The 14,322-nt window shown below is 44.4% G+C and overlaps 1 protein-coding gene across 4 annotated transcripts in view; it reads right to left on the bottom strand.

Moving 5' to 3' along the window:
• Window positions 1-5,357: 5,357 nt before the first annotated feature.
• LOC149355502 (uncharacterized) overlaps window positions 5,358-14,322 on the bottom strand; it is a 41,305-nt gene continuing 32,340 nt past the window's right edge. For all 4 annotated transcript variants that reach the window (XM_089577655.1, XM_089577654.1, XM_089577653.1 and 1 more), the window contains exon 5: window positions 5,358-7,978. In XM_089577655.1, coding sequence (XP_089433781.1) covers window positions 7,861-7,978 — 118 coding nt within the window. In that variant the 3' untranslated portion in view covers window positions 5,358-7,860. The remainder of the gene's footprint in view (window positions 7,979-14,322) is intronic.

Raw genomic sequence — 14,322 nt, 5'->3', positions numbered from 1 at the left:
GAGGGTGAATCTCGCTACTGCTCCCAGAGCACGCTAGCGAAGCGCACCGAGCCATCAGCAGCCCTGATGAGTTCGGTCGGTGAAATGCGTATCAGCAACGACCAGACAGAGGATCATCGCCAGTGGGCCAACGATAAATACGGCCACCACTATGACCACCGGCCGGCGACGTTCTCGATTCGGAGCGAGACGAAGACGCACTTGTAAATCTGGCATCAAGAGGGAGAACAAGATGTTCGTTCGCTTGTCGACCCTGTGTCGTAAGAACGAGGAGTATAGAAATATGACTGCCGTGTTCCGTGTTCGACCAAAGCACCATGAAAGGCTCATGTATTGGTCGTCCCACCGTGCATAATACGGCAAACGAAGCGGCGGAAACCGACCGATGCTCCAGGATGCTGCTAGAAGGGCCGTTCAAAACCTTGGTTGGGCGAACACTCTTGCTGTTAGCATTCCGTACGTCCATCCTGCGGGTGTTTCGCTGCGATCGTGAACTCGTTCAAGTCACTTTGAAACTAAGAATGAAGTTTAAATTCACATTCTGAGCTTCGAAGTGACTTGGACGAGTGCACACTTCCCTGCGAGGACGTAGTGAGCCAAGTGAGAAAACTGGTGCATACGATTTCACGGCATAAAGAAGGCAGGAACTATGGAATTTTTGACATTACAGAATGGACAATGCGCGGAAGGGAAGCCTCAGTTCCGCTGACAAGCACTCCGTCAAGAAGTCTCTTCTTCGTGTGATCCAGACTGAGACCAGTGTTTTTGCTGAAACGTTGTTCAGCTGCCTAGCTGTGAGAATAGTTAAGCATGACGATGAGAAGAACTGATGTTGGGCAGGGCCATTTTCTCCGCATTGTTTCACCTTCGCCGCTCTGCTAGCAAATTTCGATTGTTCTCGTGGTTGGAACACTTTGCCACTATTATCGTATGGGTATTCGTTTGATTTGATGCGAGTGGTTGAACGTCACGCCACTAAAGGCAACAGGAGCACAGGTTAGGGAGGCTAAACAGTATCGTTTTCATCGAAGTCAACTGCAGCAGTGCATTCCATCTTCCTTAAAGCTGTAGGTCTTAATTCATTGCTAGGTGTCCGCCCAAGCCTCCTAATTACCTGGATGTGAATTAGGCTGCAGTCCAAACCCTGCACACTCACTCTACAGTAACACCTCATTACAGCCTACCGGCTGGTAGACTTGTAGTTCGACCGAAACAGGTACAACTTTACTGGCAATGGTCTGTATGCTATCTCATAAATCCGGAGGATAATGAAATAGAACTTACTAGTAGAAACATGCGCGAGCTTTCCAGTGGGCTATTCTTGAGGGCAGCATGCCGAAGCCTTGTAAAGAGGGGATGCGAACACAAATGGCTTGCTCAGCAGGCGTGCGTGCACGTCTCGCTGTCACGCGCGAATGCTGTAGACTCCTGTATACTCTACTCTCTGCTGACTGTGCCTCCTGGAGAGGTCACGCGTTCTTCCAGAAGATGGAAAAGATTCTCTTGCTTTTCGATTCCTCTTCTTTCCCGCTGCTCGCGGCGTCCCCAGCCGAAGCAAAACGCAGCCGCGCAGCTGGATCATGTAACAGAGGGAGTGCACAGCGCAAAGGGAGCCGCTCAGTTAGGCAGCGCTACTGGTCACATGGAAATATTACCATTTGCCTCCTCACGCGACCACGTCTGGGACGTTTCCGACGCCGAGGAACATGCAGCAGCAGCAGCAGCTTTCTAGCTCGATGTTTTCACGTGACATCAACTATAATGGTAGTACGTGGCGAATTCCGCCATGTCCCTTATTTTTTCACCCTCCCTCGTACGTAGACAGAACACATTTTCCTACTGCCTCAGAGAACTTAATTTCGTAGCTTCATATGCTTAGACCAAGAAGCGGTCAGAAAGGGTGTGGTAATTATCGGTCGAAGGCATGATTGGGCGAATAAGTACGAAAGAAGCTAGTACCAGAAGCGCAAGAAAGTCACAGAACGTGGTCTTGTGAGTTAATTTCGTTTCCGTCGGCGGTGTTGCCCATTACGAGCATTTATGTCAAAACAAGTATGCCGCATCGTAAAGCCCCGTGCATGCGAAGCGTTGGAAATAGTGTCTCCAAAGACGCGCATAGCTCCTTTTTGTTAAGAACCCTCCCTGTTCACCTCGTTTCGATGGAACTTGTGCAATTTTCCCGCCGATGCACCCATCAAAGTCGTTAACCAGTTCGAGAGCAATAAGGCTAGATGTTCAGAAGAGATACAAATTATGGTCGGAAAACAACTTGAACATCAGATGTGGTTTGTGATCAAGACAAAATTGCTCGAATTCCCAGAGCTTAGCAGACGCAAAGTCAACATCAGTTTTCCTCGAGGTATGATTTTCTAGCGCAGTTGTACGACAAAAGCGTGGAATACTTTGGAAACATGTAATCTTAAATCTGTACTCTTGGACGCTGCACTAAGTGAACTGAAATCAGGGACCAATTCTGGAATGACCGCGCAAGTTAAAACTTTCTATTCAAATAATTTTTTAAACTATTTTCTCCCTTGCACTCGATACTGCTAAAGGCAGTCTGCTCTCTTTTTCGAAAATTGTGATTCATTCGCACGTTAGTCTTCCGGAATAACATGGTCGACTACGTAGTCGTAACGGCTCATACTGTTTGTGTTGCTCTATTTGCTCCCCCATTTACAGCCATCTATGATAGGCTTACGTTCAGGTGAAGGTTACGAAAACACGGCACGATCCACAACTAAGAGACACAGAGACACACACAGGCGCCTGTGTGTGTCTCTGTCTGTGGATCGTCCCGTGTTTGCGCAACCTTCACCTTAGCAGTAACATGTACCAACTAGGCCCTACCGAAGTTTTATTGTAGGCTTCCGTTCGCCGTAGCAATACGGCCAATGACCAGGTGCTTTTACCGCAGCGGCAGCCAGGACTGAACAAAAAAAGCCGTCTCAGCCCCACACCTTTTTCTTGTAGCCATTTTCATTTAGCCCCTCATCCTGTTACATCTCCTGCAATATTGCCAACGCTACGAAGCAGGCCGTTAAGCATCTTTTCGCTCATTCATTGCTGACTTCAGAAGCGAGAGCGTCCGACGCTTTCATGACCATATTTGCACGCAGTGACAAACCACGCATGCTATCAGTCAGCGCGGTTATCAGTTTTTAGCCCGTGAGGTCTTATTGTAAACATAAAAGAGTTTACTTAAGGAATACTTACTAGTGTATGCAACTAAAATTTCTGCAATGTGACAGCAGATACTCTATATGGAGCAAATGAGACTATTAACACACATATAGGAGCACTATTGTCGAGAAATACTAGTCCTCGTGTTGGAAACGCCTTTCTTATAAACAATAATTTATTTCGCAGCGTTTTGGTCCCACGCCTTCCATGCCTAGTGGCCCAGCGTTCTTTCGTCTACATAGCATTGAATCGAAAATCTAAACGTATACTCCTTTATACTTTGCCGCTTTTAATTCATTCGCTATATGACAGGGTTAGATAATTCGGCTAACTTTAAATCTAGGAGGGTAATGCAGCATTATTTTCCGAACGCTGCTTCATTTGTGAATAATCCATCTGTCGTGTGTGGATTTTTTGGGCCCATTCCAGAAAGAAAGTCATCATCATCATTTATTGAACCCTTAAAGATCCCGTCTGGGACATTACATAAGGGGGGGGGGGAAAGTATCATGTTTTGTTGTGGTCTTCAGCATTATTCAAACAACAAAATCTCAAGTTCAAAATCAGATTTTGCATTACAGCGTACCTTCATATTTGGTTGCGGCGGAAATAAAAAAGTTTCTCAGATATTCAAGGCGTCTTCGCGTGAAATGCAACATGCATGCCCGGTCGACATTATTATTGCTTAAATATATATCTCTGTATATATGTCTGCTCACGGGGTACCGTGAGAAGCACATGCCTACAAATTTTTCGAAAAATTTTTCTTCCCGAAAAAAATGTTAAGCACGATTACGATTCCCCCTAATGCGAAATTTCGGCGCTGCTCTGTCGGTGTCCCAAGCTCTGCAGGCTCACTGTTTTGCTTGGCTGGGTCGTCGCACGTCTGGCGACCATAATGGTGCGGTATTAGTATTAGTCGATAAAGACATTGTGCAATGCGCAGCGCGCTATAAAGTGTATATTAATTCGGTAGTAGTATTAGCAGAAGAAGGAGGTGTGTAATGCACAGCGCAAGAGTGTATTGCAGTTTAAAACGATGCGTGATAGGCTGCGGCGATTGCCTAGTGAATAAAAATAAAGCGATAGCTTAGTGCTCTCGTGCAGTGGCCAGCGAAGCTTATTTGTTTGCGGCGCAGTGGATTCGCAACCCAGTCGCAGAAAAGTTTGTTTTTATTTACTATTTGGCTCGGTTACACCGGCGACGGCGTCGCGGTTCAATTCACGAAGGGGCGCTAAAGAGCTGCGCTGTAAAATTGGCAAAGCTGGATGAACGCATGCCAAGCTCCGCATTTCGCAAAACTTTTATATTTGACCACTTAAGATAATACCCCTTGTATCTAGCTACATGTATATTTTCTTCTAATACTAACTTTGGTTTATTGATTTATTGGGGTTTAACGTCCCCCCCAGTGACTCAGGCTATGAGAGACGCCGTAGTGAAGGGCGCCGGAAATTTCGACCACCTGGGGTTCTTTAACGTGCCCTGGCATCGCACAGTCCACGGGCCTCTAGAATTTCGCCTCCATCGAAATTCAGCCGCCGCGACCGGGATCGAACCCGCGTCTTTCGGGCCAGCAGCCGAGCGCCGTAACCACTGAGCCACCGCGGCGGCTAATACTAACAGATGAGACAATGTATTTATTGTTTTCTTGACTGATCATTACAGGCAAATCCTATAAGGTGGCGTAATTTTAAAAAATATATAGAAAAGTAACGTCCTTGGTTTATATCCATTTTTAAGAAATAATGCTGTCGTTACTCCGGCATGTGTTTCGAAAACATGATCGATTGTTCGTATTATTCTAAACTAAAATTGCCAGATGTGACGATTTTAGTTAAAGTGCGGTCATATAAGGAGACTGGCAACGCGCATCTGGTTCTAACATAAAAACAACGAGGCTGTCATTGAATGTCGAAAGTTGTGCACAGTGCGAATATGTTTACCCTGTTAAAATATATAACGTACCATTATTCAATTCCCTTTGAAGCAGAAGTGCTCGGATATAAAGTCTCGAAGACAGAAAGATTTCTTACTCTTTCACGGAGACACAATACTGGAAGCGATTTTTTTATTGCAACTTTCCGTTCAGACAAACCTGCCAAACAAAGACCCCATCAGAGAGTCTATAACACTGCCTCTAATTTCCATAACGTTTCATGCTTTTCTTGGAAGTGGTCAGCCAAAGACCTTTTAAGTTGATGGAGCGTGGGGCCTCAATAATACCTCTTATCAGACAGTACGCAATCGTGAAGTGGGATAATTGGCCACTTGAATAATTAATGGTCCTGTAACTGTGGCTCAGGCAATATGAACTTCCTTCGTTGAATCTTGATTTCAATTGGTGTCGTTACTGGACCGTTAGAGGCTGTTGAGTTGGTCTGGCGCGCCAGTCTGCAGCTTCGGCACTTAAATGCGATGAGATATGCTTTTCGCGCCCTTCCCTTTCTTTCTGTAAGGAGAGCATTTCCCCATCGAAGTACCGCACTAAACACGACCACATGGGCATTAAAACTCCTGCCACACCAACTGAAGGTGCTACCAAAAAAGCTAAGCAAAACTATATAATCAGATACACGTGAAGAACACCATCACCAAACCACTGTGGTACTTGACCGGCAGCACTCTGGATCAATTAGCCAGCCTGACGTTGCAAAGAAAGAAAAAAAAGCTAAATCTCGTGTGTTCCAGCAGTTTTCTACCAGTCTCGAAAATTTTCAAATCACAAAGGCTAAAATCACAAAGGTATTATCACAAAGGTATAATCACGAAGGTATTAGCTTTTAGGTTCTTCAATCCAAAAAAACACTCATTATTAAAGTATCATTAGTAACGCCCTCAGTTTGCATTTTTTTGCGTAATTTGGGAGTAAATATTTCGCACAATTTTTTACTTCAGAATTGGGTAGAAATCGGACTTTTCAAGAAAAACTCACAATACTGTTTTTATTTTTGTTGTCAATAAAACCGCTCATTTTTTGGCTTATCATTTTCTTGCTGGCAGTTGGCAGCACAAAATATGCACAAAATGACACATCCCTTTATTTGCTTGTAACTCATTTCATCGCCTACATTAACGTCATCATACGGCAGACTTAATCGTCACTGCTAGGCTTGCGTGCCTTAGTGCGAGAAAATTCCCTCACCAACATAGCGCCCATTCTAAACGCGCACTGCCTGGAGCAGGACCAATACCAGTAACATGGGTCCGCTTGAAACAATGATGCCGCCATGACGTTCACCTGTGTAGTTTCTAAGACGCAATTTCTTAATTTATCTCTAAATTAACGAACGTAAGAGAGGTTGAAGATCAGCAACCAAGATGTGAAAAAATCAGTTTGATTGAGTACAAGACATTGGTCAGTTTCCGTGTGATGCCGTCAGCATTTTATACTGCTAAACTATATCATATTAAGGGTGTATTTTTGTGTAAAAATCGAGTTGAACAAATATTTCAGAAACACGGTCGGGTGGAAGCATAGGGCATAGGCCTTTTTTAGCGGAAAGTGAAGGGCACTGTCTACATGGCACTGCGGAGGAACAGCAGAAGATAGGTAGGTGCAGTTACTTTAAATTCTCAAAGAGCAAAGACAAAATTTACAAGCTCTAACTAGATCGAAGACACCGCGAGCAGTCTGACGCCTTCCGCTATGGACCAGACGCGGTAAGGAAAAGCACATGCAGGCCCGGTTACAGGCTTCCTTGCACTATGCATGGCAGGCAGAGGGAACGTGCCAGCGCCATAAAAAACAGGAAGTCTCGGGTGACGGCTGCAGAGGCGTCCCGGCGGATGTGAATACTACATCGCCTGGCATCCCGTTGCTCGGCAGGCGCAGGTACATCGACCTGCCGGAAAACGTCGCACGTTGAGGACAAAGGAGAGCGAGGTCTGATGACAGCGGGACACAGCACAGCAGTCGCTATCTTATTTCAGCCAGTTGAGAAGAAAACAAAGAAGGTCTATATGGCTTCTCCAATGCTTAGCAGTGCCTTCAGAACGCGAGGTGAACAAGAACAAAGACGAACTTTTCGGGAAAAACTTTACACCATTAAGTTGCAAATAAACACAGTTTCTGACACTATATTTACCTTTCTTTACGGACTAAAAAGAATTGTTTATTCGCCGGTCTAGTGCGCTGCTAATTTTATGTGTCGATTTCAGACTGGCCAGTCTAAGTCCTTTTTTATTCCGGAATTTTTCAGCGGCGTGAAGAAGTTAAAATTTTGGGCATCATACAATTTGCGACCGTAGGCATGAAGAGGTTGCCAGACATAGTTTAGCACTGCCCTGCACATAGTTTCATGCAGCATCAGTGAAACAATTCACTGCATGGTTTGGTGGATTGTATGAAGTGTAGCAAAGGTTCTCTCGAAACTTCAAGCCTTAGAAGAAATGTTAATAGGTAATGGCAACAATAGATTTTGCTTAATTACCAGTGTCCCGCAAATTCCCACGAAAATGGCTGCTTAGGCATTGCCCCAAAAGCAAATGTAAATCACCAGCTGTGCCTTGCAGAATTCTTTCCCTAAGGTATCAAAATCCCATCTAGACACAACCTTCAAAAACGCCGCACACAATGAAGAAAGCAAAGTACAAAACTGCCACAAGTGGTGCCCTTGCAGGAGACACGGCAGCGCCTCCTGGGCACGTGCAGCCAATGCGGGTCGCGCATGGCATCACGAAAACCTGCTGCGAGCGGCCACAGGGCTGGCTGCCATCCTCGAGTGGCGATTGGCGGGCTCTGTAGTACGGATCGCCGCCACCGTGAAGCCGTCAGCAGTCCTCGTGGCAGCCCTGCGCAGTGCCGTCTGCTCAGGTATTGGAAGGCAAACTATTTTCGAAATATTCATTATATTTTCTTTCAGAAGAACAGCAGAAAAAACAGTGATGTGTGCTGATGTTTTTCTTGGTCTCGGTCACACTTCGCTTGTTTCACGAATGTTCCCCAAAAGACTTCTTTTCTGCTCATTACCAACTGCTATGTCACAGATTCCAGATTATATGCCTAATAAAAGAAAATTTCAACTTATGATACACGTATCTGTCATTAACAAGCATGGAAGTGCGCCTGCAGATTTAGGTGACCGGTACATTAAAACACAACATAAAACTACAGTTTCACGAGTGAACACACCTTGAGTGTTAATTTTTATGTCCGTGAAGCACATTCATTGCTCGATCAACCTCTGAGCAGGCACTCGAAATCGAGGCATATATCACGTCCCCTGGTATTATAGAGGAGTATGAAGGAGTAGGAGATCGTTTACCGTAGCTTATTTCCAAAATTCTTTTCCCTTATGAGCATACTTGTACGCGTGAAGCAAAATTCACAATATGGGAAGCATACGCCGTTAACTTCGCCTCCTACAGCACTTGCGCTTCGGGCTGAACAGTTTTAGTCAGAAAGAAGCGGATCCAAACCCGGGTGCCCCAGCAAATCACCAAAGATGCACTTCCACGCCAGCAGCCACTCACGGCCTATGCGCTGCTTCCATAAAGCCCCTGTGCATGTCCGATGAGAACACAGAGGAGGGAACGCCACGCTAGCCACGATCAACTAACAAAAACACTGTGAGCGCGACAGCTTCAAACGATAAGAAGGCATCACTACTATTGCAAAATGACACTGTTGTACATGTAGCGAGAATAAAGAGGCAACAGGTCACGAAGGTAATGAGCCGAGAACCAGAGCCGAGAACATAAATATAACCGTTTCCTGAAAGATGGCCGCGAAGTTCTATTGTGTGTGTGTTTTTCATGTAATTTGTTTAACAAGGCCTTTTCGTATTGCTTGTCACGCACGAAACTAACTATGTGCATTTATGTGCAACGATTAAAGCCGCTCTCAGCTTTTTCTGCTGTGGTGGAGACTGTTGTAAGTGATACTTGCGCCTTATCTGAAAATTTCTTCGCCACCCCTGGACTCAACACGGAGACAGCGACGGCCTTTTTCTCATCCCGTTCACAGTAGGGCACACTCAACTCTGTAGAACGCCACCATCAAGACCGGCAGGATTTCTACAGCTAATTAACCACCAAAAATACTTTTTTAGTAGATTCGCGTGGATCTAAATGAGCCCTTCCCCACCTCGACATAGGTAATAAATTGATGGCGAACGAATAATTATTCCCGCAATGCAAAAACAATGCCAGTCTTCTAGGCGGTTGCTCCTATTTGCGAGAAACCTCCTACGTCAACTTACGACAATCTCGAACGACACAGAAGGAAGTGAACGCAGGCAAATTCATAAATCTGGTCGCTTCTCACGTGACAAGAACCATGACACACAAGTATTACAAGCCTTCGCGGTTCTGCGCAATTGCCTCTACTACTTTACTCGAAAATTCCCGCTTTGCCTCGCCAATGCGCTCCCACAAGTCATTTGAAGTTAATATAGGTGCTAGTGAACTTAGAATCAAAACCTTAAAGCATTCTCGTCACCAGACAGTGCGTGAATGACGAGGACATTTGCTGTCAACGGCGGGCTGTCGGGACAGCTGAAGAAACGGGCATTGCTCATTCAAGATCCGTTTTGCGCCCTGTGACAACTCGGCCCGTGAATAGCCCAACTAAACTGTTCTCTCCAAAACACTTTCAATGAATTATGACACAGTTGAAACTGTGGATGACTTTGCTCAGTCGATTAACCACGGAAAGCAAACCGACGCAATATTCATAGATTTCCGCAAAGCATTCGATAAGGTGTCACATAACAAACTAATTCATGAATTAATTTATTACATTAATTAAAAACGACAGGATACTTGCATGGATTACAGCTTATCTCTCGAACAGATGTCAGTTCGTCACTCTAAACAATATTTCTTCTAGCAGTGTCCGGGTTATGTCTGGCGTCCCCCAAGACCTGTTTTCGGACCACTCTTATTTCTTTTGTTTTTTAATGACATTGTGGCAGATCTTTCAGTCCGCGTGAAGCTGTACTCGGATGACTGTATCCTGTATCAAATGGTGTCTTCAGTTGACGGCCAGGTGCGTCTAAATAATGGCCTAGCGAAGGTGGTTGCGTGGTGCAACAAATGGCAGATGTGCATTAATTTTGAAAAAAACCGTCTTCATGAAAATTACAAACAGGAAAATGCCTCTTCATTTTGTGTATGGTACTAACAGCATATCATTATTAGAAGTGACAGAGTATAAATATTTAGGCCTATGGATTACTAACAACCTTTCGTGGGCAAAACTCATAGGCGCTGTATTAGCAACTCAATGCGGAAACTATTTTTCTTGAGGCGCTCCCTAAAGTCATCCCCACCTAGTGTTCGTCTATTGGCGTACAATTCCCTCATCCGTCCGTTACTAGAATATGCCGTAATCATTTGGGACCCTTTCACGTTAACAAACATTCAGAAATTAGAGCGAATACAGCATAAAGTAGCCAGATTTTTTTTAACTCATATGGCCGTGCATCTGTAAGTGAGCTCGTGAGGCGAAATGGGTTACCTCCCGTCGTTGAGCGCAATCGTGTTTGTCGATTAAAGTTTTTCTTCCAGCTTATAAAAGGACATTATAAAGTTGATACCTCCAATTATTTTTCTTACTCCTCAGGTTATAACACGAGACAAAGGCATGTACTAACAATAACCTCTTTGAACGCGCGAAATAACTGCTTTAAATATTCTTTCTTTCCGAGGACAATTCATGATTGGAACAAACTTAATAGCGAGACTGTTAATCAAAATTCTTTACTGCTGTTTGAAAAGTGCCTGCAAATATTATGAATTTCTTGTGTGTTTATATGCTTGCAATTTGTTTTGTCCCACCCTGCTATGATCTGTACAAGATCGCAGTATCTGTAAATAAATAAATAAAATAAAAAAAGTGTATATGAACGGTTTGCAGTCTTGAGCAGAATGTGGTGGGACAAATTTGAGCATTAATTTATTTATTACTCCATAATACGTGAGACAAGTACAGAACTACAGATCTTCCCTTCTTCTTGGCGCATGATATCCCCAAGTGATTCTAAAATCTACCGGAGAAATAACTAGAAAATACGCAGATTTGTGCAGATAAAGGTTGTTTCCTTTCATAATGCTCATGACTGTGCACTGCTGAAGGTCATTCTCTTCTGCAATACGCGTGTAATGGTCCCTGAAGGCGAACAAATGAAATTAAAGAGGATTACAGCCAATCTAATATCACAATTTACTTTGGCATATTCTCTTTTATTCCTTCGTGCTTTTTCACACAGACTGAACCCTTCAAGTCACGGCTTGGATGCAGCTTTGAGTACTGACGTTACCTCATCGATCTTTTTATTCAGGTTTTTTTTATAAAACGGGCAACCGTTAGGACAATTACACACGTTGATACAGGTACACTGACAAGAGGCGCACCGACGCTTAACGAAATTCATTACAAGCTCGCATCACAGGTGGTGCCCCGGTACTGCGACTGGGGGCTCCGTGATGACTGAGCGAGCGGGAGCCTTGCCTTGCGTCCTATGCTCATCAGCGCCAAGAAATGAAAACTTAGCGCACTTTACTGCAAGCATCTGCAAATGAGGATCACCAGTCTGCTGGCGCGTTAAACACCAAAACCCCAAAAGTGCCAAAGGAAGCGCGGTGCCCAGCTAATTACAGCGGCTGATGGCGGAACTGCTCAAGCAGCGGAAGCAACCGGGGAGACCATACGTAGTGCTTATGTTGAAGAACGGCAGCAGGCGAAGAAGCGACGGAGGACGTCCAGTTGCCTAAGCCCACGGGCAATACCATTGTGTGACTGCCACAACCTATAAGCCGTCCAAGGATGTGCTGCGTCTTTTGTGCAATGTTACTCTTACAATCGCTGTCGACGACGGCGCTTGTCGGAGCTGTCGACGACAGCACCAGAACTGTCCTCTTCTTCGTTGGTCCTTGTCTTTTCGCGCTGCATTATTTAACCATGAATAGACAATTCTTTCTTTACTTTCTGTTGCGCTGTATCAACTGGAATTTGCATGTTTTTGCGGAGGTTGGAGTACTTCGAATAAAAAATTAATACATGTTCCAAATAGCTTGAAGGTACAGTGCACATCTCAAAATGTAAATGATCCTTTCTTTTTTATGATTTACACAAAATAAAACCGGCTCTGATTCACGTATAAGAAAACTGATCCCAGAATGATTCCCTGCATGAAAAAAAGAGGTGGAGTAGAATCAAACACACTCCAACATGCCCCGTCCGTCCTGCCTCACGCTGTGTGTGTTTGGGTTTCAAAGTTTCAAAAACTTTTGGTTGGAAATGTGTCGAAGATTCCTCCAAGGTATCAAACCCAACAGGACCAGCAAATCTTTCTAAATGTTTAGTTTTCAATGTGTGCGTGCGTGCGTGCGTGCGTGCGTGTGTGTGTGTGTGTGTGTGTGTGTGTGTGTGTGTGTGTGCGCGTGCGTGCGTGTGTGTGCGTGTGTGCATGTGTGTGTGCGCGTGCGTGTGTGTGTGTGTGTGTGTGTGTTGTGTTGGGTTTTATGGCACATAGGCAACTGAGGCCATCATGCGCCACCCACAAGGTATTGTAAAAGTTTATTTTTGAATATTAGAGATATGTAAAAAGTCATCCTTGGTGTAAAGGCCTTCAGACATTAATATTACCTTTTGAACATGTACACAAATTTTAAAAATGGCTACTAGTAAAAGCTTTAAACGGGGCTGGGAAACCTCAGTAGCTATCCTTGGCTGGACAAGGACACTGAGACTCCCAACCAACCAAAATTAAATACCTCAGCCTTCTTCTCAGGCGTGAGAAAGTGGCTGAGGTGCATTAGAATTAAAACAGACCTGTGGGTAAAAATTTAGAGCCACTTAAAAAATCCAGTTTCTTTAAGAAAGCTGAAAACACATGATATATCAACAATTGAATCATCTCCTAAAAGCAGTGCGGGATGAAAAGGGAGGTATTCGTTATAAAATTGAGCAAAGTACTTTTTCCTTAGTTTTTCCAATTTCATACAAGTGAATAAAATATGGTTAATTGTAACTTCAACTCCGCATTCTTCGCAAAAAGGTTGCTCTTTTTTTGACAGTAGGAAATTGTGTGTCAGATGCGTGTGTCCTATACGAAGACGACAAATGATGACTTCTTTGAAGCGTTCTTGGTGGGTGCAAGATTTCCATTCGCCTAAAACTGGTTTTAAAAAGTGTAGTTTGTTGTTTGATTCATTGTCCCAAGCGTGCGTGTGTGTACGTGTGTGCGTGTGTGCGTGTGCGTGCGTGTGTGTGTGTGTGTGTGTGTGTGTGTGAAGAAAAGCTGGCACACTCACGTTTGTGCACTTTTTGTGTTTCTTCTTTCTTTTTAATCAAAAGTGAAAGTCATTAAAGCGTGAATTAGGACACAAATTTCATGTTGCAAGTATGATATAATAATTTAAATGGCAAGTGCTGAAGTGTATTTCGTTCCTCCCAATATTCCCGGCGTCAACACGCCCACGCATTGACATAGTGACGGACAGAATCAGAAATACCCAGGTGCTTTGATATTAATGCAATTCTAAAGCTGGTGCTACTGTTAGCTTTAAATAATTTGCTCGCTAAAACTTTAGTACCTATCGGGGCAGTTTATTTGCTTATGGCATATCTTTCAACCCAAGATATTCGCAACTGGAAAAGTACGCTTACAGAATTAACATTCCCTGTGAACTTTTCCTTGGGTGAAAAGAAATTGCCGAAGATACTTTGGAAATTCTAAAGTGTATTTGGCGAAAGCCTTGTGGTCAACCCACCGAACTGATTGGCGCGGAATCACTGGGCCGCTTCGGAGGAGGTTGCGTCGCTGCGCGGAGGAGAGGCCACACTTGGCACGATTCCAGCGCACGGACGGACACCGCGAGCATGAGCCATTAAAGGCTTTCGCCTTGAAACATCGACGTTCGATCCTTACACCGGCGCGAAGAAAAGAGACTGCTGGCCGTGCGGCTGAGTTCGAACCGTAAATTCCTGATGCTATCATTGCCTTTTTGTATAGGATGAAACGCTATAGGACAAGTTGCCGCTCAAACTTTCATACAAACACTATCAGTGCTCCAGGCCTGAAACGTGTAGGCCGCGCGATCGCGGTTGAAGTTCTGAGATGCCGGCATCTGAAAACGACGACACACTTTTCTTTTTGGTCGCAAGCTGATGATGCCATCCTGGTGTGGAT

The sequence above is a fragment of the Amblyomma mixtum genome, chromosome 3 (assembly GCF_055824585.1).
Source record: "Amblyomma mixtum isolate Tamu chromosome 3, ASM5582458v1, whole genome shotgun sequence".
NCBI lineage: Eukaryota > Metazoa > Arthropoda > Arachnida > Ixodida > Ixodidae > Amblyomma > Amblyomma mixtum.
The sequence above is the reverse complement of the archived record's forward strand: the minus strand, read 5'-3'. Positions and strand labels throughout refer to the sequence as shown.